We start from the raw sequence: 27,918 nt of genomic DNA on the forward strand, positions 1-27,918 counted from the left end.
GTCTTAAGGTCTCCACCAGAAAGTGATGTATTTCACTTCTCACATTTAATTGGCCCAAATCAGTCACCTGAGCAAGTCTGGCTTCAAGAAGGAAAGGAAGGAGGGGCAGCAAATCTTGAACAGTAATACAAAATGCCACATAAACCTTCCAACATCTGGTAGTAGCATCTAGTTCTTTCAGACTTTTTTCTGCTAGTTAGCTCAGACCCCACTCCCCTAAACAACGTCTGAAACTTTCTCCCTCCATGGCTTGCCTTTCCCGTGACTGATTCTGTTCCATTGTTCAACTGATCAATGCTTATTTGAATATCTGTATGCAAACCCCAGGTTTAAGTGCGATGGGTGATGTAGAAGTGAGTTTCTTTTTAAATCTTACCCTTCAAAACCCACATAAAAATCACTTTTCTCATTAAACCTTTCTAGATTACTTCACCCCATACCAAATTACTTTTACCACAAATTCCTGTACCATAATAGATGCAAGTGCCTACCTATTTCAAACATGAGTGCTGTTCTACAACATTCTTTTATGTGTTTTCTGTGAATACTTTGCTTCCTTGACCAGATATAAACTCAGAGTAAGAGCAGCATTTCTTATAACTTCCCTGTGACTCTCAAAGCGTTGCAAAAGACGAGGCACGGCGGCATTTTATCTTTTTTTTTTTTTTTTTTTTTTAAGTGCCTAAGCAGAAGGAACTGACTCAAACTTCAGGAAGTAGCTGTGAGGACAGGGTGTCAGGAAATGACAGAAAACCTGCTGAATACGGAACTGAAGCAGCAGCTCAGTTTCTTGCTCTGAAGTGGCAGTAGAGAGGGGAGCCCAGTGGACGTGAAGAGCTGGGCGCTTAGAGCAGACACTTGGCTACTGGAGGTGGGTACTCTGAGCAGTGGGAAAGTTGGGGAGCACAGGGCAAGAGCTGAATTAAGAGGAACCTACCTGGCTCTTAGTCCTCCATGAGAGATAAAGTCCTTTCTCACAGGCTTTTTTGGCCTTTTATGGCCAGAGGCCTGGGGGTGAGTGATTGTGACTAATGAGCATATGGGGATGGAAACTGAAATGGGGGTCTGGAGCCCAGGGCACATGATGCAGCAGCCACCCAGGACTCTTAGTTTCTGCTGACAGTCTACAACCTTCTCCTAAGGCCTGTTGCTCCTAGGCCCTGAGGCAAGAGGAGGACCATAGGAGATGAAGACAAAGTCTCTGTCCTTAGAGAGCATATGGTCTTGCAAAGAGACAAAACTCACATAGGAGACACTGTGACACAGCGGGAAGTAGTTGCTACTTACACCCGTGCTGAGCACCAGTGCGGATGGAGGCCAAACAATGGTTCGACTAGGGCTAGTTTCTGTGATTGTAGGATCCCAGAATCCCAGAATGTCCGAAATGAAGGGGACTTGATGAATTAGCTACATTAACCTCTTCATTTATTTTCCCCTGGGGAAAATGGAGTATCAAAGATGTTCAGTGATTTACCCAATTAATATTTTTAATTGCCTACTCTGGTACCTGACAAATAAGAACATATTCCATGTTGATTCCCTTACCCCTGTTCCCACAGGGGCTTAGTAACAGAGCTGGGGTGATCTTCTGACTGAGGTCCATGTACTTTACTGATGCTGTCAGGCAGCTTCGTGATGAGGCCCTTAATTGTGCCTGCGATCCTGGGCACCATTCCTCACCAAGTTACTCCCCAGTCCCCTACCTCTAATAGCCCCTCTTGGCTTTTCTATTTCTGGCCAGCAGCTTAAGGACACTAATAGTCTCTGCGTCAGAAACTTCCCTTTGTTAAAAAAATACATGAAGATGGGAGGCTTTTGGGTGAGTTAGGCTGAGGCCCCAGAGGAACAGCAGGAAAGAGGAGAGGACCGTCAGTCCTCATTGCTTCCTTTTTGATCATGAATATTTCAGAAACTTCTCCTTTCCAGTTTTCTGTATGAAGTCATTTTGTCAAAAAGCAGCCCAGGAGCCAGGACCATAGGCCTTATCTCTTCAATCCATAATTGTTACCCCATAAGGAAAGGCAGAGCTGTTCTGGGCAGGGACTCCTCTCACAGTGCAGCTGACTCAGTCACTACTTCTCCAGTGTCCTCTTTGCATCTCTTTAACCACCCTTCCCCCCAAATCCTTGGGCTAGTTTCCAAGGAGGCTATCAAATAGCATGGAGAAAGATGGAGCTTCCAAGAGGAAAGGAAAATCGGAGAGTCTGAGAGACTGTGTGGAGACATTGTGGAGTCCTAGGAGCAGTTTTAAGAGGTCTCATTTAAGAGACAGTGAAGAGTATAGGGAAATACACCAGTGGGATGAGGAGCCCAAGGAAGGATGGACAGGAGAGTTGCTAGTTAGCAAGTAGTAGCAGGGTCAAGAAGTCTCAGTGTCCCCCAAGAGCAGATAAGCATTTGTCAATGGACATACAGAGATCCAGGATCCCACACATACAGAGCAACTTGCTGTTCCTCATGCATAAACTGGCAGAGCCAATGGAAACACTGGGGATGCCACAGAATAACCATTTGGCTCCCCTTCATCCTAGTGTTCTCTAACAATTTCTTTCTTACTTAATAAAAAATCTAATAACTCTCAGTGTTCAAAATAAGGGATTTATTATATGCTGTTTGAACCAGTTATCTTCTTTAGAAATATAATTGAACTGTTTTTAAAAATTAAAGAATAGATGATTCATTCCCAGTAAATAATACTTCCTTATGTGTTGTTCAGGGCAGGAATTTCAGCTGACTGCCCTACTGACCTCATGCACCTATTCAGCAGCTGCTCTTAGAATGAAAATGGGATAATGACTTGCACTGGGGTTGGAATTTTCTCAGTAGAATTATGCAGGTGGTAGAGAAGAAAGTGTAGGTGTTCACCTTATTAGGGGCTGGACCAATGCACCTTTCAACAGCTGTAACAGGAGTCATATGTAGAAACTGAGAGGCATGGTGCTTTAATTTGAAGGGTACCCTAGTACTCCTCATTGATTGCCACTTTAAGCCACTACCCTGCTAGCCTTGCAACACAAATGAATGTTCCCAGCAGTTTTGACACCCAGATTATTTAACATTACCTACACCCATGATGGCCTCTCTCCAGACTCAGTAGGCCTAGACCGTGTTAATTTGTCTTGAATAAATCCCCCCCCCCCCCCCCGCTCCTCTAACTGAGCAAAAGTGTTTTCCTAAAACTTCCATCTGCTTTGCCTCAGCTTCCATTTTGTTCTAAGAAAAAATAGCAAAACCACTGGACTGCTATAACATTGACTTCAGCAGCATTCTTGTTTTCCCTCTTCTTGATTTTCTCTCCCTAATTCCCATTTTGTCATCCTCAGATGTGGAAGTCTGTAGTAGGGCATGATGTATCTGTTTCTGTGGAGACCCAGGGTGATGATTGGGACACAGACCCTGACTTTGTGGTGAGTTTGGAAATAACTTTGCTTGGAAAAATCAATAAAAGGTGGAGGTGAGGGGACAAGGGAGAGGCACCTGGGCTACTCTGTTATTACTTACCTTTTAGGGGGCTTAGAAAGGACAATCTGGGACTGAAATAGCACTCATGGTAGAACTGACTGGTAGGACAGTTGGGTGTCATGAGTGGGGGTGTGCATGATAGCTGATGTTGAGGATGGAGGGGGACAGGTGTAGAGGAGTTTGACATTGTGATTGACGGGCTATGACAAGCTAGGCAGAAGCTGAGGTGCAGGTTAACCTGGGTCTCCATTGACCTGTGAGCAGGATATAAGCTAGGCCTGTATAATTTGTGGAGATTCAGAAGTTGTAGAAGACCTAACGGGGAAAGTGTGGGGGATGCATAGCAGAAAGGGAGGTTTCAGAACCCACCTTAATTTTAACATGGGGGGGGGCAGGGTGAGGAAAATGTAAAGATCATGACTGAAGGAAGCAACAGTTTCAGGGGACCTGGAGGGCATGTGTGTCAGCCACATAGCCTCTCTCAATGTGGCACATCTCTTGCCATCACTTATTGCTGATGATGTCTTTTGTAGAATGACATCTCTGAAAAGGAGCAACGGTGGGGAGCCAAGACCATTGAAGGCTCTGGACGTGCAGAACATATCAAGTAGGTGCCAAAAGGATTGGGGAGCAGAAAAAGGGTGTAGGAAGAGCCTGAGGAGAACTTGGACACTCAGGGGAGGGTGAGGGAAGAAGGAAGGAAGGAAGGAGAGAAGGTAGTTAATGTCTATGTGTCTTTGCATTTGTTTTTTCTTGAATCTATCCCTGTGTGTCCCTATGTGTATCATTGTGGGTTTCTGTTTCATGTCTCTCCACTTATCCCCCTAACCGTATTCTCTCTCTCATTTCTAACAACTATGCTATTTCCCCAAGTGGGTCTATTATAAGGGATTCAGAGATGAGGTGGCTCAAATACTGGTTGAGGTTGTATCACTTTATCTCTCCAACATCTCTCTATCATCTATTTATTCATAGAAATAGAAATGTGTGTCTAGAATGTAGGTGACTTCAGATAGACCAAGAAGGATTCAGTGAAAGATCAAGGTAAATAACTCAGAATAGATATTGTAAGAAGAGGACAATATCAGGTCCCATACCTCTCCTGGATGATTTTTAAAATAAAAATTTGTATTTGGCTACTTGACAGAAGCTGGAAACCATGAATGGTAATATGAAGAAATGTGACAGTTAGAAAACCTATTGATTAAAATTATTTTAGTAATAGGGCTTAAGGGTCTTAAAGATGATAACCCAACGTTTTATCAGAAATAAGAGCAAAACAACAAAACAGTCTGATACTGTAAGAGAGAAGGAAGTTACAGACATATCTAAGGGTCTCTGTGGGATATATTGTATATTCATATTGAAAGATTCCCTCTTCTCCTCCATAGATTATTCAGGATCATTTAAACAGGGCTGTCTACTTTGGATGTCAAATATTAGTAGCAGGGTAGACACAATAAACTGCATAACAAGAGCAAAAATAAAAAAAGCAAAAATTGGGATGCCTGGATGGCTCAGTTGGTTGAGCATCTGACTCTTGATTTTGGCTCAGGTCATGATCCCAGGGTCATGGGATCAAGTCCCACATTTGGCTCCATGCCGAGCATGGAGCCTGCTTAAGATTATCTCTCTGCCCCTCTCACCCGATCACTCTCTCTCTAAAATAAAAAATTTTTTAATTTTTTTAAAGCAAAAATTAACAATTACAAATAAATTGGCAAAATTAATACATTTTAAAACTCCATTTTAACTCCCCCATACAGAATTTAACAATAGTGTTTTTACCTCTTTTCCCCTAGATTTAAAAAGTGTCAGTGGATGACCACATTGTATAAACAACACACTAGGAAACTTAGCATGTGTTTATATAATTTGATAATATTCAGTAATATGCATCGTTGTTTGATAAGACATAATGATTTATCTCAAGAAACTGTAATGAATATTGTTCTTAAACCAACCAATTCTGGAAGCAGTTGGAAAGATGAAAAAAATGGAACAGGTTCATTCAGGAAGTTTCTTTTTTTTTTTTTTTTTTTAATTTTTTTTTTCAACGTTTTTTATTTATTTTTGGGACAGAGAGAGACAGAGCATGAACGGGGGAGGGGCAGAGAGAGAGGGAGACACAGAATCGGAAACAGGCTCCAGGCTCCGAGCCATCAGCCCAGAGCCTGACGCGGGGCTCGAACTCACAGACCGCGAGATCGTGACCTGGCTGAAGTCGGACGCTTAACCGACTGCGCCACCCAGGCGCCCCCTTTTTTTTTCTTTTTTTTTTTTTTTAAATTTTTTTTTTTTTTTTTTTTTACATTCAGGAAGTTTCTTGATGCTCCTTTCCAATCTCATAGATCAAAAAAAAAAAAAAAAAAAAAAAGATCCTTTTCCTTTTCTGAGTAAAGGCTACTCAGCCCTAGTATCCTGAGAACTCTTTTTTTTTTTTTCAGCGTTTTAAATTTATTTTTGGGACAGAGAGAGACAGAGCATGAATGGGGGAGGGGCAGAGAGAGAGGGAGACACAGAATCGGAAACAGGCTCCAGGCTCCCAGCCATCAGCCCAGAGCCTGACGCGGGGCTCGAACTCACGGACCGCGAGATCGTGACCTGGCTGAAGTCGGACACTCAACCGACTGCGCCACCCAGGCGCCCCAATCCTGAGAACTCTTAAGATGAAGATACCAATATTCTAATACCTTTCCCAACCAGCTTGTCTCATGCATAGTAGGAGCAGAATATTTTAAGGAAGACTGCTAAATCTTTGCCATGATCTTATAGAAAGAGCTTGAATTTGTTAGGTTCGACTAACAGCTCTGCAGCTACAAGTAATGTGAATTTAGACATATAACCTCTCGGAATCTCAGTTTATTTGCTTATCAAAGGGGAATAATAATAGCTACCCTGCAGAGTATGGTTAAAATTCAAGGGGCTAACATGTATCAACATTCTAGTGCAGTATTTAGCACCTCTTAGCAGCTCAATAATATTTCTCTTCATTTTTAAAAAATGTTTATTTATTTTTGAGATAGAGAGCATGAGCTAGGGAGAGGCAGAGAGAGGAGACAGGATCCAAACTGAGCTCTGCCCTGATAGCAGCGAGCCCAATGTGGGGCTCAAACTCACATACCCTGAGCAAAAGCCTAAGCCAGAAGTCAGATGTTCAACCAACTGAGCCACCCAGGCACCCCAATATTTCTTTTTTTTGTTAATATAGTTTATTTTTATTTATTTCTTATTTTCTTTAACGTTTATTTATTATTGAGAGACAGACAGAGACAAAGCGTAAGCAGGGGAGAGGCAGAGAGAGAGGGAGACACAGAATCCGAAGCAGGCTCCAGGCTCTGAGCTGTCAGCGCAAAGCCCAAAGCGGGGCTCAGACTCACAAACCGCGAGCTCATGACCTGAGCCGAAGTTGGATGCTTGACCCACTGAGCCACTGAGGTGCCCCAATATAGATTAGTTTAAATTATATTCTTTCTTCCTAAAAACCTAACATAAACATGTAAAAAAATTACAGTCTTTCTTCTTCCTAAGTGGTGTTTACTTGGACTGTTGTGTTGTACAACTCAGTATATCCATTACTCTGTTGACCCTTGGAATTATAAAATGTAGTGATCTTGGATGTTACCTTATTAACCTAACTGGATCTTTTAAGGATAGCATACATGGTAGAGATATTTACACAAAAACCCACTTCCTTCCCATTCACCCAAGCTACCAAGATGTAAAAGCCCCATCTCTGCTAGTAACTAGCCAGGTGACCATGAACAGGTCACTTTTCCTCTCTGATTCTCAGTTTTCCCACTGGGATCAAAAAGACCTCTAGAGGACCTTCCATTATTAAGTCTCTAATATTCTGGGATTCTCTCTGGCTAACATGGGCTAAGCCAATCTTTAAGGTCAGATGAGAATCACTAAGGGCTTTGGAAAGGAGGGGGAAGTTGGAGAGGAGAGCAGTAGCTGCAGAGTTGAGATCACTCAGAGCAGGAAAAGGAAGTGATTGTGGTTCTCACTAATCTCACTACCTTCCCCCACACCATAATCTTTCTTTTTTAAGTCTACCTAAAATATACTTAGTTTGGGGAGTGACTTGGTAATTCAGTGAATAGCTCAAAGGATAATGTCTGTCCCTCATCTATTGTATAGAGAAGCCTGGGCCAGGCAGCTGCAAGCAACCTAGTGTTTCCTAGTAGCTGCCTGATTTTCAAGGTCTCTGGCCCTTTTTTCCATCTTCTTTTTGCCACTCTTGCCCTCTCATGCTCATGTGCCTCTTTACAGTCCATATATCCCATGTCCACCCCTGGCTGGATGTAAACACTGAGCTGCTTCCTGTCACTATACGTTAGTTATGCCTATTCTAGAATTTTATGTAAATGCAGTAATACAAAATATATTCTTTTGTGTCTGTCTTCTTTCACTCAGTATAATTATTTGAGACCTAACTATGGTCTTTGTGTATCAGTCTTTTGTCCCTTTTTACTGTCCAGTGGTTTCCCATTATATGGGTATATCTTAGTTTGGTTTATCCATTACCCTGCTGATGGATATCTGGGTTGTTGACAATTTGGAACTATTAAAAATAAAGCTGTATGAACATTTGGGTCCAAATCTTTTTGTTGACATGTGTTTTTATCTCTCTTGGGAAATATCTTGGAATAAAACTGCTGAGTCATATAATAAGTATGCATTTATTTCAAGAAATTACCAAACTGAAAGGAATTTACCATTTTTTATTCCTACCAATAATGTATGGATTTCAATTGCTCCACATGCTTCTCTACACTTGGTATTGTTAGTATTTTTAATTTTTATCACTCTTGTGGGTATGTGGTCATTTTAATTTGTATTTCTTTGATGCTTAATTTTATTGAGCATCTTGTTATGTGTTATTCATGTATCGTTATATGTCTTCATTTAAAGTGTCTGTTCAAGTGGTACCTGTGTGGCTTAGTCAGTTGAATGTACGACTCTTGGTTTCAGCTCAGATCATGATCCCAGGGTGGTGGGATTGAGCCCCGTGTTGGGCTCTGGGCTGAGCATGGAGCCTGCTTAAGATTCTCTCTCCCTCTCTCTCACTCTCTCTCTCTCCCCCTCTCCCCAACTTGTGCTCTCTCTCTAAAATAAAATTTAAGGGGTGCCTGGGTGGCTCAGTTGGTTAGGTGGCCGACTTCAGCTCAGGTCATGATCTCGCGGTCTGTGAGTTCGAGCCCCGCGTCGGGCTCTGTGCTGACAGCTCAGAGCCTGGAGCCTGTTTCGGATTCTGTGTCTCCCTCTCTCTGACCCTCCCCCGTTCATGCTCTGTCTCTCCCTGTCTCAAAAATAAATAAAACGTTAAAAAAAAATTTTTTTTAAATAAAATAAAATTAAAAAAAAAACCTTTTTACTGTCCCAGGACTTTATATTCCTACATATATTTTAGAATAAATGAGTCAATTCCTACAAAAATGTCTGATCATATTTTGGTTGAAACTGCATTGAATCTATAGATCATTTTAGAGAAAACTGGTATCTTAATGATCTTGAATTTTCCTGTCCATGAACATGGACTTATTTATTTCTTCTTCAATTTTTTCAGTAATATTTTTCGATGTTCAGGTCTTGGACATATTTTATTATTAAATTGATGCTAAAATAGTTCATGTGATTTTATGGGATAATACATAGTATTTATTTTTAACTTTTAATTTCCAAATGTCCATGGCTAGTATAGTCATACTCAGCAATATTGCAGGTTTGGTGTCTGGCCCTCACAATAAAGCAAATATCAGAATAAAGCAAGTAAAATGAGTTTTTTTATTTCTCAGTGCATATAAAAGTTATGTTTACATTATATTGTGGTCTATTAAGTGTGCAGTAGCATTATGTCTAAAGAAATAATGTACATACCTTAATTTAAAAGTACTTTGTGGGGTGCCTCGGTGGCCTTGGTTTTGGCTCAGGTTATGACCTCACAGTTTGTGGGTTTGAGCCCTGCGTCAGCATGGATTGGGATTCTTTCTCTCCCTCTCTCTCTCTGCCCCTTCCCCGCTCATTCTCTCTCTCTCTCTCTCTCTCTCTCTCTCTCTAAAAAAATAAAATAAAATAAACATTTTTAAAAAATAAAAATACTTTGCTAAAAGATAGTAAGCATCATCTGAACATTCAGTGAGTCATATCTTTTTGCTGGTGGAGGGTCTTACCTCCATGTTGATGGCTTCTGATGGCTTCTGACTGATGGTTGCTAAAGTTGGGGTGACTGTGGCAATTTCTATGGAAAAATTTTCTGTATCAAAATTGGAAGTTTGCTACATTGATTGGCTTTTCCTTTCCTGAATGATTTTTCTGTAGCATGTGACACTGTTTGATAGCATTTTACCCACAGTAGAGCTTCTTTCAAAATTGGAGTCAATCCTCTAAAACCCGGCTGCTGCTTTATCATGTAAATTTATGTCATATTCTAAGTCCTTTGTTGTCATTTTGACAGTCTTCACAGCATCTACACTAGGAGTAGTTTCCATCTCAAGAAACCACTTTCTTTGCTCATCCATAAGAAGCAACTTCCCATGCATTCAAGTTGTATCTTGAGATTGCAGCAATTCAGTCACATCTTCAGGCTCCACTTCTGATTCTAGTTCTCTTGCTGTTTCCACCACAACTGCAGTTACTTCCTCCACAAGAGTCTTGAACCCTCAAAGTCATTCATGAGGGTTGAAATCAACTTCCTCAAACTCCTGTTAATATTGATATTTTGATCTCTCCTTGTGAATTATTGAATGTTCTTAATGCCACCTCTAATGGTGAATCCTTTCCAGAAGGTTTTCAATTTACTTTGCCCAGATCCATCAGAGGAATCACTATCTATGGCATCTATAGTCTTAAAGGATAGATTTCTTAAATACTGTCACAAGACTTGAAAAATGAAATTATTCCTTGACCCATGGGCAGCAGAATGGATGTTGTGTTAGCAGGTTTTGAAAATGACACTAACCATGTGGTCCATCTCCATCAGAGTTCTTGGGGGCCAGGCGCATTGTCAATGAGCAATAATATTTTGAAAGGCATCTCTTTTCTGAGTAGTAGGTCTCAGCAGGGGACTTAAAATATTCAGTAAACCATGTTGTAAACAGATGTGCTGTCATCCAGTCTTTGCTGTTCCATTTATAGAGCACCGGTAGAGTAGATTTAGTGTGATTCTTAAAGGGCCTTGGGATTCTCAGAATGCTAAATGAGCATTGGCTTCAGCTTAAAATCACCAGCTTCCTTAGCCCCTAAGAAGAGAATCAGCCTGTCCATTGAAGCTTTGAAGCCAGGCATTGACTTCTCCTCTTTAGCTATGAAAGTTCTAGATGGCATCTTTCAGTAGAAGGCTGTTTTGTCTACATTGAAAATCTTTTGTTTAGTGTAGCCACCTTCATTAATTATCTTAGGTAGATCTTCTGGATAACTTTCTGCAGCTTCTACATCAGCACCTGTTGTTTCACCTTGAACTGTTATGTTATGAAGATGGTGTCTTTCCTTAAACCTCAAGAACCAACCACTGCTAGCTTCCAGCTTTTCTTCTGCAGCTTCCTCACCTCTTGTATCCCTCATGGAACTGAAGAAAGTTAGGGCCTTGCACTAGATTAGGCTTTGACTTAAGGGAATGTTGTGGTTGGTTTGATCTTCTATCCAGACCACTAGAACATTCTCCATATCAGCAATAAGTCTGTTTTGCTTTCTTATCATTCTTATGTTCACTGGAGTAGCACTTTTAATTTATTTTAAGAACTTTTCCTTTGCAACTGGAAGGTATTATGCTGACTGAAATAAGTCAGTCAGAGAAGGACAGTTATCATATGTTTTCACTCATGTGGATCTTGAGAAACTGAACAGACCATGGGGGAAGGGAAGGGGAAAAAATAGATACAAACAGAGAGACGGGGAGGCAAACCACAAGAGATTATTAAATACAGAGAACAAACTAAGGGTGGATGGGGGGGCAGGAAGGGGAGAGGGAAAATGAGTGATGGACATTGAGTAGGGCACTTGTTGGGATGAGTACTGGGTATTGTATGTAAGCCAATTTGACAGTCAGTTACATAAGAAAATTTAAAAAAAGAACTTTTCCTTTGCATTCACAACTTGGCTAACTGTGTGGCATAAGAGACCTACCTTTTGGCCTGTCTTGGCTTTTGAAATGCCTTCATCATTAAGCTTAATGATTTCTTTTGAAATGATTTTGAAGCTTTTGATTTAAAGGAGAGATGTGTGACTCTTCTTTCACTTGAACACTTAGATGCCATTGCAGAGTTATTAATTGGCCTGATTTCAAAATTGCTGTGTCTCAGGGAATAAGGAGGCCTAAGGCAAGAAAGAGAGATGGGGAAATGGCTGGTTGGGGGAGCAGTCAGAATACATGCAACATTTATGACATCTCAAGAAACCACTTTCTTTGCTCATCCATAAGAAGCAACTTCCCATCCATTCAAGTTCATGGTGCCCCCAAACCATTATAATAGTAACGTCAAGCAGCACTGATCACAGATCACCATAATCAATATAATAATATTGAAAAACTTTGAAATATTGTGCAAAGTACCAAAATGTGACAGATACATGAAGTGAGCAAATGGTGTAGGAAAAATGGTGCCAATGGACTTGCTCAATATAGTGTTGCCACAAATCTTCAATTTGTTAAAAACACAATATCTGCAAAGTGTAATAAAGTGGCGTGCCCCTAAAATGAGTTATGCCTGTGTGTAGAAATGAAATTGATTTTGATCATGCCCTTGTATCCTGTGAACTTACCAAATGTACTTAATAGTTCCAGTAGTGTATTCTGTAGATTCTTTAGATTTGCTGCATCTATGATCATATCATCTGTGGATAAAATCTTATCTGTGTGACTCATCTCTGTGCTTTTATTATTATAACAAAAACAAAACACTTGGTTCCCATAAACTGCATCGCTTTATCAAATTCCAAGGTATTTTAAAACTTAAAATATGTATCTGAGACTTAATGTGTCAAACGTTTCTTAGATACGCTGCTTAGCACATTGGATTGTAACTTTTTCTATCTCTCCCACCTGACCACTATCTCCATATACATTAATAATCTTTGTATCCTCACAGCCTAAAAGTGCCTTACACTCAAAAGTTTAATATTTATTGAGTGAGGTACTAATATGATTAAGGCCTATTTAGAGTGGCTTCAGCTATATTCTAAAGAATTTGCTAAGAAGTTGGTCTTTTTTGGCCCCAACATTTTTATTTAAATTGTATTATCTATTGGCATCATCCTCTGATTAGCTTTGCTATCATCCATTAGGTGGAAATTCCTGAATTTCATTTTCAAATCCCCTTTAAAACTTGTTTTAACAATGATATAGTTATGACCCATGTGGCAATCATTGGACTCATTAAAACTTCGCACATTTTGCTCATTTGAAAGTAATGTTTGGCATCATTTTTGTCATTCTTCATCTGAATATTTTGGTTGGGAAATAACAGTTATTTACATGTTCTTGGAACCAGTAGCTTTTTTGACACAGACATTTCTAAAGTGTCAGTGTTAATGAACTAGCAACACAGGATCTCTGCCTCCACTGCTGCCAGAGGGTTTAGAGCAGGCACGGAACAGATGGTCCTTCCAGCTCTTAGCTTAATTTCATCTGGTTCAAAGCCAGCTTTCTAAAATTAACTATGACTAAAGCCGAGAGGGCTTTAAAAAAAGGCTTTTGGTGGTCTTATACTAGAAGGCCACCAGATGGATCTATTCTTCCATGAAAGAAGAGAATTTCTGCTGTGGGATGGCCATTCTAACCTGTAACCAGTGTATCTGGTTTTCCCGAGCTGGTGAAGTCCCAGTAACATCACTGTCTCAATTCCCTAAACCTCTTTTTCTTGCTACAGGAAGTGAAATTTTTTAATTTAGTGTTCTCTTGTCCAAATGTTTCTAAGAATCCCCAGAAGTGCCTCTATGTGACCAAGTATACATACTGATTGTCCCTTATTGGTGCTAGTGCTGGTGCTGACCTGTCACTTCATATCCTCAGAGCAGACAGATATGCAGAGGTGCTCTCTACCCTCATAGTGAAGATGAAAGTGAAGTAAGAAGGAGAAGGCTTCCTTTTGGTGTTACATTCTCTTAGTGACAGAGGTGTCCCAAATCAAGTTTATTTGGGTCTTCAGGTGTTACAACAATTAGTGATAAGACTGAATTTTGTTAGTTTTTATTAGCTTTTTTTTTTCATTTCAGTATAGTTGATACATAATGTTACATTCATTTCAGGTGGATAACTTAGTGATTTGACAAGTTTATACATTATGATGTGTTTACCACAAGTATAGCTACCATCTGTGTAGTTACATCGCTATTATAATGTCATTGAGTACATTCCTTGTGCTTTGACTATTACTTCTGTGACGTATTTATTCTATAACTGGAACCCTGCATCTTCTACTCTCCTTCTTCCATTTTGCCCATTCCCTCTGGCAACCATCAGTTTGTTCTCTGTATTTATAGGTCTGATTCTGCTTATTGTTTGTTTTATTAGATTTTAGTGTAAGGAATTTCAGATTTGGGGGTGGAGATGAAGGGCATTCATTTTTTTACCAAAATATACACCAAATACTTAATGTATAGATAAATCTCCCAAAGCTACATCTTTCCTAACCGTCGTTAATGACTTCCTAGTATGCCATTGAAAGGTAATATTGCAATTTACTTAACTGTTCTCCAAGTATTAGCCCTATAAATTGTTTCTTAGTTCTTGCTATTATCTTCAGTGTTTCAGTGAATATCGTTAGATATTAAGACTTGCCATATTTAAAATTATTTCCTTGAGGTAGATTCTCAGGACTAGAATGTGGGAATAAAGGGGTATATAAATATTTTTGTACTTCTGGGGAGAGAGTATCTAATGCTAGAAAGCAGACCCATTCAGAAGGAAAATAACTTCCCAGTTACTAGAATATAATTGGTATCACTGTCCTCTAATATTTAAGAACATGAAAAACGGGACAAGTATCAGAAGTTTATTTAGTGGACAAATTAACAGACTAGAGGAAATATTATTGGCTTGTGGAGAGTTTAAATCAGACTATGGTATATAGGCCACACTAATCTCTTACTTCCAGACCCAGCATTGATATACTTTGGGAGCTCAGGTTATTGCTAAAAATAAAGAACACATCTCAAGACTTCCATTTTTCTGGGAGGGAGAGTTCATTGACTTGTGCTAGATGAGTCTCTGTCATGTGGTTACTTCCAGTATCCACCAGCTGAGGAACAAAGTGTCAGAGGAGCATGATATTCTCAAGAAGAAGGAGATGGACTCAGGGCCCAAAGCATCCCATGGGTATGGAGGTCGGTTTGGGGTGGAGAGAGACCGAATGGACAAGGTGAGTTGAAAGAAAGATGTTTGCTTAAAGATAAAAAATTGATTCATTTGTTGGTATTGTATTTTAAAACTTATTCCAAGTACAGCATTAATTTGGGCTTTAAAATAGAATGTCCACATACTATTTGTATCATTTTTTTCCCGATTTCAACACATAAATATAGATGGTAGAAAATGTGGTCCAAGAATTTAAAAGGGCTAGCCTGTGGTAGACCCAGCCATGCTGTAACTCCTAGACTGAGGGAGGGAAGGGAAGAATATGTCTTAAAATCATTTACTGTTTTCAAATGTTTGTATAGAATGTTGATATTGCAACTTCTTATTTTCTTTACTGTGTATTTAGTGTTCTTTGTGTATATATATATTATACCTTATATGATATGTTCATGGGAAAAATATTGATGTGAATTTATTCATTAGATTCCATCAAATACAAATATTTTCCTGTATCCATTAGCTACCACTAAAGTATGGTTAAAAATGCTTGTGTCTTATTTCTTTATTTTTTTAATTTAAAACAAAAATTTTTTAATGTTTATTTTTGAGACAGAGAGAGACAGAGCATGAACGGGGGAGGGTCAGAGAGAGAGGGAGACACAGAATCTGAAGCAGGCTCCAGGCTCTGAGCTGTCAGCACAGAGCCTGACGCGGGGCTCGAACTCACGGACCGTGAGATCATGACCTGAGCTGAAGTCGGACGCTTAACCGACTGAGCCACCCAGGCGCCCCAAAAATGCTTGTGTTTTAAATCATAGTTTCCATTGACTTTGCGAATCTCAAAGATAGAGATATATTCCTGTAACAACAACAACAACAAAAAAAGATTTTATCTCTAAGGAGGAAAAAATAATTCAATTGAAAGCCTTTAGTGCACCCTCAAGAAGTGTTTTGTTTTGTCATTGTGTAAAGTGCAATGTAGACATTGTATTCTCCACAAAATTCCTAGGAAAAAACTAAAATAGATAAGCATTCATGCATTCTTAAATTCACAAGCAAAGTTGACCTACACAGACCTAAGAATACTGTAAAATGAGTTCCTAGGAGCTCATATACGGCAATGCTTCACATCAATCTCTGTATTGATGTTTGTCCCAGCATGAGATTCGAAATACAGGAGAAAGGAAAGGCTTTCTAATTTCTTCTTATTTGGGACTCTGCATTATTTGGTTTGAAGTACTAGTCAGTTCTCAGATTATTAAAATAGCCATATCTAAATATTAGAAGAGATAAACCTTTTAAAACCAAATAGAAAATAAAATAATAGATGGAATAAAAAGTGAAGGGGCATAGAAAATTTATATGCCCTCTTGGACTACTTATAGTATTGTCTACCAACCCCCTTTGGTGCAGAGTCAGTCACTGTTAAATATCAGGGCTCAGTTGGCACTTCTGAAATGTGATGGTCACACAGAAACTATAATCCAGAACAGAAGCACTTGGCTGTTTTAATGAAATATGCAATCTTGGCTATGGTATAAAGTTAGTCCCCTTTGATCTCTCTTTATTAACTACTTAATTCTATTTTGACCCATAAATCCCTTGTTTTTACCTTTCTTTTTGTTTCTGGCTTAACCACTGTTCTGCCTACCTCGAATCTATCCTGATGGTTCCAGCCCATCCTACAGGAGTTTCCTAAGTGATGGGTTCCTAATGGTATTAAAGAAGACTCAGGATGTGTGAGCCTCTAGAAAAAGCAACCTTGCTCTCTCCAGTCATATAATCCTTACATGATACACTGGTGGAGGCTATGAGACAGACCCAGAATGGAATTTCTGGTATTCTTAAATCCCAAACCACGTCTGTATCATTTTAATTTTTACAGTCATTTTTGTCTTTCACTCATTCCATCTGATTTTCTTAGAGTGCCGTGGGCCATGAATATGTTGCTGAGGTGGAGAAGCACTCTTCTCAGACTGATGCTGCCAGAGGCTTTGGAGGCAAATATGGAGTTGAGAAGGACAGGGCAGACAAGGTAAGTATCTCCCTGTGCCACCCAGCTCAAATCCTGTGGGATTTACCAGCACTCACTGTTGAATGTGGGTCTATGCTTCTCCTATGGAAAGATGGCAGTGGCCTCAGGAGGGTCCATCATGAGGATAGCTCCCATAATCTTCTTCAGCAAGTTCCTTTGTGCCACTTTTGGAGGCCACATGCTGAGCTCAATAGTGTTAATATAAATGATACAAAGATTCTGAAACTCTGTTTTGATAAGGAATCAAACATTGATAAGGAAGTCAAATCATTGATTTCCTCATTGCCTTGAAGAAAGACAAGGGAAATTCCAAAGCTCCTCTTTTGTTCAAGCATCAAAACCTTATCATTATGCCTTTCAGGAGAATGTGGGAGTCAGCTTAAGTATTATGACCACAGGAGCAAACAATCAAGTAAAACAGCTAATTAGGGTTATAATGTTTTTAGAAGGTAAAGGTTACTTTTCACATGATGTAGCACCAAAACCCTGAAGCCCAGAGGTTTTAAAGACTCCTTTGTGGGGGGGCGGGGGCGGGGGGGAAGGTAGTTTTAAAAAGAAAAAGCACAGTAGGATGGAATTTCCCTTCTATCTTGTCTTTTCCTGATCACTCCTTGTTCTTTGTTTCATCTTCTGCCTCCTGAGTCACAAATTGAATTACCTAAATAGTCAGTATGTCATGTAAACCAAGAAACAATACATAGTAATGGCTCTTGAGATGCAAAATCTAGTCTTGCTTAGAAGACCTATAGGTACTGAGCCAGATGGGGATGTAGCTATGAGTGATGTTAGGTATTGGCCAACATATCCAGTCCTAGAGCAGCAAAGATCCAGGTTCTCCTAGTTGCCTCTCATCCCATCAAAACACATCTCTGGGTGTTGGCTGCCATTTAGGGAAAGAGAAGAGAGGCACAGTACAATCAATTAGGAATAGGATAATATCTCTTACATGTGCATAGTGCTTTATAGTTTACAAGGCACATTCCTAACTATTATCTCATTTTAATATCGTGAGAGTTAGGAAGAAAAGCACTAATTTACACAATGCAAACACTTTACATACCTTGACCCACTTATTACTTACACTGGTCCCAAATAAAGAGGCATCATTTCTCCATTTCATACTTGAGGTTAGTAAGGAGGTTTACCTAGCTTCATTTCATATTTGAGGAGATTGAGGCTCAGTAATGTTAAAGGACATGCATAAAGTTAAACAACTAAAAATAGGGCAAGTGGGGTTGGGGGTTGAATCAAGAGCTGATGAGCCCATAACGCTCACGTTCATTGCTCTGTAGCACACTGCTGCTCCACCAGCCTGTCAGGTCAGGGTGTCATCTGTTTCTAGGTCAAACCCTCATTCTCATCCCTAAGCTCCTATAAACTAACCTCTGGCCTGAGCTAGGGGGGAGGTATGTGAGGGAGAGGGAAAACTGTCAGCTCCAGTTCTAATCAATCCTCTCTCCTTTTCTCTGTAGTCGGCAGTTGGCTTTGATTACAAAGGAGAAGTGGAGAAGCATGCATCTCAGAAAGGCAAGGACCCTGTGCTTCAACCTTTGCAACCCAATTGACCTATTCAGCTCAGACTTCACCTCCCAATAGCTGTCATCAACTCCCTTTAGTTCCATGACCCAGTTCCCCACTATTGTATTTATTTTTAAATCCAAGCATGTACTTGCTTCTTTCTTCTTTATCTCTTCCTATGAGATTGTTTAGTCCCCTTTTCCATCTGGATTGAAAATAAGGTATTCTATTCCTTTATTTTAGGAAGGTATCCCTAAGTTTTAACTCTCATTTTTTACTTAAGTTTAAAATTAATCACTATCTCATCCTGAGTAACAAAGAAAATGTAGAATAATTTAATTGCATTCCTTCTACATCCTACATTCTTTGTACCAACTGGCCAATTGTTGCCCAGTGTAAGGATTCCATGTGTTTTTTTTGTTTTTTTTTTTTTTTTTTTTTTTTTTTTTTTTTTTTTTTAATTTTTTTTTTTTTTTTTCAACGTTTTTTTTTTATTTATTTTTGGGACAGAGAGAGACAGAGCATGAACGGGGAAGGGGCAGAGAGAGAGGGAGACACACAGAATTGGAAACAGGCTCCAGGCTCCGAGCCATCAGCCCAGAGCCTGACGCGGGGCTCGAACTCACGGACCGCGAGATCGTGACCTGGCTGAAGTCGGACGCTTAACCGACTGCGCCACCCAGGCGCCCCTGTTTTTTTGTTTTTTTTTCCCAACGTTTTTTATTTATTTTTGGGACAGAGAGAGACAGAGCATGAACGGGGGAGGGGCAGAGAGAGAGGGAGACACAGAATCGGAAACAGGCTCCAGGCTCCAAGCCATCAGCCCAGAGCCTGACGCGGGGCTCGAACTCACGGACCGCGAGATCGTGACCTGGCTGAAGTCGGACGCTTAACCGACTGCGCCACCCAGGCGCCCCCATCCATGTGTTTTTAAACCCCACAAAAATGAATCACTATTATTATTTAGTGAATGCTTATTTATTTTTTATTTATTTTTTAATTTTTTAATGTTTATTTACTTTTGAGAGAGAGAAACAAGAGTGTGAGTGGAGAGGGACACAGAGAGAGGGAGACACAGAATCCAAAGCAGGCTCCAGGTTCTGAGCTCTCAGCACAGAGCCTGATGCGGGGCTCGAACTCACAAATTTCGAGATCATGACCTGAGCCAAAGTCGGACACTTAACCGACTGAGCTACCCAAGTGCCCCTAGTGAATGCTTATTTAAATTGTCCAACATATTTACCAACTTCCTAGTCCATTCCTGTTTATTATATTTCGCTGTTTCCTCATTGCTTTTATTTCCTTCTTACTAAAGTATACCCTTTGATAATTCTTTCAGTGAGAGCCTATGAAAGAACTCCCAGGTTTTGTCTGAAAAATATATTTTGCTCCATTTCTCATTGTAACTTTTCCTTCATCACTTTGAAGGTATTATTTCATCCTCCTTGGCATCTCTCTTGTGTACTCTAACCATCATTCCTTTGTGTGAGAGGATTGTGTGAGATTTTTTCTGTGAGAGGTTTTCCTTTTTTAAAAATTTTTAATGTTTATTTATTCTTGAGAGATAGAGACAGAGTGTGAGCAGTGGAGAGGCAGAAAGAGAAGGAGACACAGAATCTGAAGCAGGCTCCAGGCTCTGAGCTGTCAGCACAGAGCCCAATGCAGGGCTTGAACCCGTGGACTGCAAGACCATGACCTGGGCCAAAGTCAGATGTTTAACCGACTGAACCACCTAGGTGCCCTGAAAGGTTTTCTTTTTGTCTCTGATATTCTGAAATATCATTAGGATATATCTAAATGTTGGACTTATTTCTCTTTCCTGCATGAGACTATTGTTCCTCTTCAACCTGAGAAATAACTTCAATTATAGAAAATTCTCAGGTTGGTTTCCTTTGGATAGTGCCTCTCCTCTCCTTTATTCTTTCTTCTGGAACCCATATTAGATGCATACTGGAATTTTTCCTTCTCTTTTTAATGTATCTCTCTCTCTCTCTCTTTCTTTAAAGCCTTTATATTTTTATTTATTTATTTACTTATTTATTTATTGTTTCAAGTTTTTATTTAAATTTGAGTTGGTTGACATAGAGTGTAATAATGGTTTCAGGAGTAGAATTTAGTGATTCATCACTTACATATAACAGTACTCATCACAAGTGCCCTGCTTAATAACTATCACCCATTCAACCCATCCTGCCACCAACACCCCTCCAGAGAACCTCAGTTTGCTCTCCATAGTTAAGAGTCTCTTATGATTTTCCTTCCTCTTTTTTTTCCTTCCCCTATGTTCATCTGTTTTGTTTCTTAAATTCCACATATGAGTGAAATCAAATGGTATTTATTTTTTTCTGACTGACCTATTTCACTTAGCATAATACTCTCTCTAGCTCCATCTACATTGTTACAAATGGCAAGATTTCATTCCTTTTGATGGCTGAGTAATATTCCAGTGTGTGTGTGTGTGTGTGTGTGTGTGTGTGTGTGTGTGTGTGTGTGTGTATACCACGTCTGCTTTGTCTATTCATTAGTTGATGGACATTTGGGCTCTTTCCATAATTTGGCTATTGTTGATAATGCTGCTATAAACATCTGGGGCATGTGTTCCCATTGAATCTGTATTTCTGTATCCTTTGGGTAAATACCTCATAGTGCAATTGCTGGGTCAGAGGGTAGGTTTATTTTTAACTTTTTGAGCAAGATACATACTGTTTTCCAGAGTGGCTGTACCAGTCTAGATTCCCAACAATAGTGCAAGAGGGTTCACCTTTCTCTCCATCCTTGCCAATACCTGTTGTTTCCTATGTTGTTAATTTTAGCCATTCTGACAGGTGTGAGATGGTATCCCATCATAGGCTTTGTATTTTTATTCATTTATTTTTAACTTTTTTAATGTTTATTTATTTTTGAGAGAGAGAAAGAGAGAGTGCATGAGCAGGAGAGGGCCAGAGAGAGGGAGACAGAGGATCCAAGGCAGGCTCTGACACAGTGAGTGCAGAGCCTGACATGGGGCTTCAACCCACGAACTGTGAGATCATGACCTGAGCTGAAATCCAGAGTCCAATGCTTAACTGGTTGAGCCACCCAGGTGCCCCTAGACTTTATATTTTTAGAGAAGTTTTAGACTTACAACAAAATTGAGAGGAAGACACAGAGATTTCCCATACACTCCTCCCTCATCACCCCCATACGTGTAGCCTCCTCCATTATTAACATCACTCACCACAGTGGTACATTTTTTACCAAGGATGAACCTACACTGACACATCAAAAATCACCCAAAGTCCATCCATAGTTTATCTTAGGGATTACTATTGGTATTGTACTTTCTATGGGTTTGGACAAAGTATAGTAACATGTATGGGTACTTAAAGTTATATACTTCCCTCTAAACAAACTTTTGCTGCATTCCACATGTTCTGTGTGTTTTAATTTTTATTAAGCTAAAAATGTGTGTTCTAATTTCCCTTTTGATTTTTTCTTTGACCCATGGGTTATTTATAAATGTGATATTTATTTTCTAGGTATTAGAGAATTTTCTAATTTAACCCTATTGTGTTAAGAGAATATGATGTCTAATATTTCAACCTTTTTAATGTATTGCAACTTATTGTATAGGCAAGCATATAGTCTATCTTGGTGAATTTTCTATGTGCATAAAAAATAGTATATTATGCAGTTTGGGGATATAATGTTCTGTAAATGTCAATTAGGTCTTGTTAGATGATAATGTTGCACCTTCTATAATTTTAGATTCTTTTTGTCTAAATATTCTATCAATTAATGTGACAGGAGTGTTAATATCTTCACCTAGGATCACAGATTTGTCTATTTCTTTCTGTTTCTGTCAGTTTTTGCTTACATATAAATCTGGATTCTGTTAATTGGTTATACCAACATACATATTCCTCATAAATGATGACTTGTTCTCTTGTTATTGTGTTATAGCTCTCTTATCTCTTATAATGCATTTTCTATTGAGGTCTACTCTGTCTCATATTCCTGCCATCTTTCCAATGCTTTCTCTTTCGGTGGTATATATTTTTCTAGACCAGCATGAAGTTAATTTCTCCTCTTAGAATTCCTGTGTAATATAAGTAGTGTATAACTGGAAATTTGCATTCTACACATTCAGGGTAAGCCTGGAGTTTCCAAGTCCCATAGGTAAAATTTCCCACTACCAAGTGCTGAACAAATGACAACCCCCTTCACCATTTCCCTGGAAAAATAAGTAGAATTTTTCTAGAACTCTTTTACAGAAGCAGGTAGAGTGTCATTTCTTGCTCCCCAGTCCCCTGTTCTTGTATAAGAACCTCTGACCCTAGATCCTAATCTCTAGACACTAAATTCGGGGCTTAAAACATCCTTGGGTTTTCTCAGTCCACTCATAATTACTCTCATATCTACTGCTTTGATTCATCTCTTTGTTTCTGGAGACATGATTTTTTTTTTTTTCATTTGAGCTTCACTATTAAAAAAAAAAACGATTGTTGTATTTTAGCAGATATTGCTAAGTGTTTATATAGGAGTAAGAACAGGCTACATTTCATATGTATTTGCCTTTTTTTTTGCCTGAAAGTGTCTCTTTACATTCTCTATACTTTACCCTTCCTTGAAGAAGGGAGAAGATTGAAATGCTCTTCTCATCTTGAGACAGAAGTAAAGGTGAAGAGGAAAGGAGTGAACAATGTTGAATTACAGCTTCCAAAAGATGGCTTAGGACACTGTTTGTCTTTAATTCACTTAGATGCTGGCCCATCTTTCTTCCCAGGCCCCTATCCCCCCTGCACCCACTTAACCTGACTTCTCTCTTCCACAGTACCTTCCTTTGGGCTGAGTGGGCTCTCATGACTACTTCTTCCACCACAGATTACTCTCATGGCTTTGGAGGCCGTTATGGGATAGAGAAGGATAAACGGGACAAAGCAGCTCTGGGATATGACTACAAGGGAGAGACAGAGAAACATGAGTCCCAGAGAGGTGAGTTGGGATTGGAGAGGAGGGAGGTCACACAGTAGCCTAGAGCCCTCCTTCCTTCCTTGCTGGAAGCTGACACAGAGGACCCAGAGTACAGAGGTGCAGATGTGCAGTGGTGGTGTAAAGGGTAAGTGTATGTATGTGGGGTGGATGGGAAGAAACCAAGAGGATATAGAGGAAAGAAGCAAGATTAGGAGCAGGACAGAAGAGGCCAAAGAGAAGGGGTCACTGAGCAAGAGAAAGAGAAACAGGCTGGGTGATGACAAGTGAGTGATTTGGCTTTGAGTCTCACAGGCCCCTGTGCCTCACAAAGACAGAGAGGTCTCTCTCCTCCCTGGGACATATAGGGGATGACTGGAGGAACCTCCTTATTTTTTTCCCATTTCCTCCCTATATTACTTCCTTTTCTGTCACTTCCTCTTTTATCTTTCCCTCTTCATATCTATCTCCAATCCATTTTCTTTTAACTGTTTTTCTCCCTATCTTTTTCTTTCTCTTTCCATCCAGGCTTTTCTCTACCCTCTGATTCTCACTCTTCCTCATCCATCTCTGTTTTCCATATTCCTGTTGTCTGGTCTTTCTTCCATGACTCCCCTACCTATACATTCCTAGCATTTTAACTCCTCTTATGACTCTCAGACCTTTCTGTCCTGCAGATTATGCCAAGGGCTTTGGTGGTCAGTATGGAATCCAGAAGGACCGAGTGGATAAGGTAAAGCACCAGAACACCAGTGTCTTGAGAAAAGGTCCCTAAACTGCACTTGAAATGGATTGAGATAAGAGAAGCTAAGTGTTCTGAGCTGTTGTCCTACACTCCCCATTGACTGCTTTCAGCATTTAATGAGCAAGTCTTCCAGAGCCTGAGCTTCAAATAAAGAGAATGGGGGGAGTCAGAGAAAGAGACAGAAACACAGATAAACTTCAGGGAAAGGTGATGTTTGAAATTTCATTGATTGCTAGACATTGCTTAATTCAATCTATAATCTATTTCTATTCCATGCACACCAGTTCCTCTTCATGCATTGGCTGGGCCCTGCTGCATTGTAGGCAACTGGACTTAGAGGTGTGAGGTTCTAGGTTCTCTGAGGTTTCAAAAAGGGGAGCTAAGCCCACCAGTTTAGAAATTCTTTACCCCTCTCTCTACCACAAAACAATGTAGGAATACCCTGTTTAACTATTAAGCACCAAATGGTTAGGGATACCTCCTATAGTGGCCCCAGTACCCAATACTGACTTTGGGTTATCACCATTCCCTTCTCCTCCCTCCCTGCATACTGTTCTCTCTACAGAGTGCTGTTGGCTTCAATGAAATGGAGGCTCCAACTACAGCTTATAAAAAGACGACACCCATAGAGGCTGGTGAGTCTTAACAATTCCTTTTCTCTATTTTCCTCAACCACCTCTTCCTTCTCATTCTTTCTTATGCCTAGACTACCCTCTCCATGCCTTTAACTACTTAAACTAGCTGAGATAGACTTGATCCTGCCTGTATATTCCCAAATTCTCTCTCCTAGAAAAACTGGATTAAGTGGGTAGAGAGATGGAGTGACATTAGGAAGGAACTGTGAGCAGAGAACATAGGAAGGGAGGGTTGGGGAGACATTTGGGAAGAATAAGAAGGATAAGAACTTGGGACTGGGAAGGAGAGGGTGGGTGGTGGCCAGAGGGCATACAGGTTTAAGGAATGTGGATAGGGAAGGATGCTGGTTAGGAAAACAAAGCTTATAATTTAGAAAGGACAAAAGTGTGAGATTGCATGGCTTGGCTATATGGAAATCTAGGCTTCAGGGCTATATTCTCTTCCTAAAACCCACTTGTTCCCCATCAGTACCTCTTACCTTCCCTCCCATGAGTTCCCTCTCCATCTGCTTTCTGCCTGGATATTTAACCAATTCCTTCTCTTCCTTCAAGTGCCATCCCCACCATACCTGATCCAAGACAATCCTAATTCTTCTTGCCTGTGTCTGCAGCTTCTAGTGGTGCTCGTGGGTTGAAGGCAAAATTTGAGTCCATGGCTGAGGAGAAGAGGAAGCGGGAGGAAGAAGAAAAGGCACAGCAGATAGCCAGGCAGCAACAGGAGAGAAAGGCCCTGGTAAAGATGAGCCATGAGGCTAAGCAGCCAGTAGACACTGTGGGAGAGCCAGAGGTGCCAGCCCCATTGCCCAAGAAAATCTCTTCAGAGGTGAGTGCTTGGTCTTATGGGGTTCACATCCAAGATTCCTTGCCCAAATAAAGTAAGGATTCCAAATCATTGGTAGAAAATAAGGCACAGGCCTCCCTGGTGTTAGGCAAAGTTGATAACTCCTGCCTCTATCTTCGGGAAGATTTCAGGCTGAGTGATTGGGCCTCATATATACCAAAATGTTAGAGGGAAAAAAAAATCAAGATTTATATAGACCAAGATTTGGATATTTGGCCATGCAGCCAGTCATTACTACAGGAACAAGAAGGAGCTATCACTTCAGGTTGGAGCCCATCTAGAAGGATGATTGATTTGGATTGGCAGAGACAGGAAGGGAAGTGTAAGAGAGAAGACAGAGGTTTACATACTTACAAGAGAGATGCTTCATTCTTCACAGGCCTGGCCTCCAGCAGGGACCTGTCCACCATCAGAGCCTGGACCTGTGAGAACCAGTAGGGAACACCCAGTGCCTACCCTGCCCCTGAGGCAGAATCCCTCAGAGGTGAGTAGAGCCCCAAAGATCCTCTATCCCTTCCCCATCTCCTCATGGGAGGAAAGGTGGGCCATATGAAGTGACCAACCACCCTGGTTTGTCTGGTACTGTTCTGGTCTTAGCACTGAAAACCTTGCATTCTGGGGGCTACCTAGTCCTGGAAAGATCAGGAGAATTAGTCATCCTAGCCGTAGTATTCTCAAAAATGTGTTTTGCTTCAATCTTTTCCTGGTCATTCGAGGAATCGGACTTGCTTTCCGTTTCCTTCTCTTCACACCTTCTACATTCCCCTCCTATCACCTCCTGGTAGATGTTTTGAGTGGGTAGGTATGGGAGGAAGTCAAGGAATAAAGATGGATGAAAGCCTGTGTTCCCTAGGAGAGTCTATTAGGTAGAGGTGAGGACGAGGGTAGAATTGGTAGGATGGTGATGGGTGGGGTCTTAGTACCCCACCCATGGGTGGAAGCTGTTCTGATCCACACCGTCCCTTCTCAGGATGAGGAGCCCCCAGCCCTGCCTCCCAGGACTCTGGAAGGCCTGCAGCTGGAGGAAGAGCCAGTGTATGAAGTAGAGCCTGAGCCTGAACCTGAGCCTGAGCCTGAGCCTGAGCCTCAGCCCAAGTCTGAGCCTGAGCCTGAGACTGAGCCTGAGACTGAGAATGACTATGAGGATATTGGAGACATGGACAGATGTGAGCAGGATGGTGAACCAGACGGGGACTATGAGGATGTACTCGAACCTGAGAATCCTTCTTTTGCCTCCACTATGGCTGGTGAGTGGGGGGCGGGGGGTGGGAGAAGCAGCTCCTGCATTGGGTCCAGTCCAGGGGAGGGCAAAAGGAAGAGGAATTCCCCCACTACCCAGAAGGACCTGTTTTCCTTCTCCATGTTGGTGAGACCATGTTTATATTTCTCTTCATGCAGAATCATCTGGCTACCCAGCTGGGGCTGGAGCAGGGATCTCAGCGATAGCCCTGTATGATTACCAAGGAGGTAGGTTTGGAGTGGCCTGAGGGGTCTGGTGCCTGGAGACCCTTACTACAAGAGAGGGAGATGGATTCTGAGGGTCAGGGGAGGACCCAGGATTAGCATCCAGAAGAATAGCACCCTTCTTTCCCTGAAGTTTAAAGTGGGGACAGGAATGGAAGGATTACGGTCTGACCATCCTAACATCCCATCCATTTCCTCCCCAGAGGGAAGTGACGAGATTTCCTTTGATCCTGATGACATCATCACTGACATTGAGATGGTGGATGAGGGCTGGTGGCGGGGACGTTGCCATGGCCACTTTGGACTCTTTCCTGCAAATTATGTCAAGCTCCTCCAGTAACTGGCTCTCCCTGTCTCCTCTACCGTGACTTCCCAAGTCCAAAGTGTTTCTGCCTTCACCCCCACTCTATTCTTACTGCAAGTATAAGTTGCACTGAGTTCTAGAGACGAGTTGCCTGAGATTCTAGAGAGACTTTCCTCTCCCTCTCCACTAGGGGTTGGGACAGAGACAGCATGAGGAAGGGGTCTTCTTCCCCTCAGTGTCCTTTCTACCCTAGATGTGCTCACGGACATACATTCATCTTATGATCCTGTCTCCTTCCTCATGAATACTCCCTCAAATACCCCAAGTTCTGCCTTCCTCTGTTTGTGAGCTCTGAGCTTCCTGGTTTGCTTACATGGAAAGGTATGTCTAGATTGTCTGATTTGCCTGGCTATACTGTTTGCCCACTTTCCTTTTCTGCAGAGATTTTTTTTTAACCTTCTGTCTGCTCAATCTTAAATCAGAAATAAAGTGGGACTGTGGTTCATTTGTATGCTGAGGTAAATAGTACTTTTTATGCAGGCCTCAATGGCCCTACTCTCATGGCTCCAATTCTCCTTCCCTCTCTCAGGTGTATCCAGAAGACCCCCTCCTGCCATTGCCCACTGCTCTGCACCCTGTATATCAAGGTTAAATCTTCTCCTTAGATT

General features: G+C 40.9%; 1 protein-coding gene across 1 annotated transcript; it reads left to right on the forward strand.

Moving 5' to 3' along the window:
• Positions 1 to 717: 717 nt before the first annotated feature.
• On the forward strand, positions 718 to 27,761 carry HCLS1 (hematopoietic cell-specific Lyn substrate 1). Its single transcript, XM_058731242.1, has 14 exons — positions 718 to 871; positions 3,324 to 3,407; positions 3,996 to 4,069; positions 14,693 to 14,822; positions 16,683 to 16,793; positions 18,266 to 18,320; positions 23,175 to 23,285; positions 23,939 to 23,994; positions 24,572 to 24,641; positions 25,253 to 25,464; positions 25,862 to 25,966; positions 26,453 to 26,729; positions 26,881 to 26,949; positions 27,150 to 27,761. The coding sequence occupies exons 2-14, from the start codon at positions 3,324 to 3,326 to the stop codon at positions 27,284 to 27,286; spliced, it is 1,491 nt and encodes a 496-aa protein (XP_058587225.1). The 5' UTR covers positions 718 to 871; the 3' UTR covers positions 27,287 to 27,761.
• Positions 27,762 to 27,918: the final 157 nt, after the last annotated feature.

This window comes from Neofelis nebulosa, chromosome 5 (genome assembly GCF_028018385.1).
Source record: "Neofelis nebulosa isolate mNeoNeb1 chromosome 5, mNeoNeb1.pri, whole genome shotgun sequence".
In the NCBI taxonomy this organism is placed as follows: domain Eukaryota; kingdom Metazoa; phylum Chordata; class Mammalia; order Carnivora; family Felidae; genus Neofelis; species Neofelis nebulosa.

Bases quoted from the DNA above. Each gene is read 5' to 3' on its own strand.
- HCLS1 (XM_058731242.1), top strand. From the start codon at position 3,324: ATGTGGAAGTCTGTAGTAGGGCATGATGTATCTGTTTCTGTGGAGACC. The intron at 24,642-25,252 runs GTGAGTCTTAAC...CTGTGTCTGCAG, and splicing joins GACGACACCCATAGAGGCTG to CTTCTAGTGGTGCTCGTGGG. The intron at 26,730-26,880 runs GTGAGTGGGGGG...CTCTTCATGCAG, and splicing joins TTTTGCCTCCACTATGGCTG to AATCATCTGGCTACCCAGCT.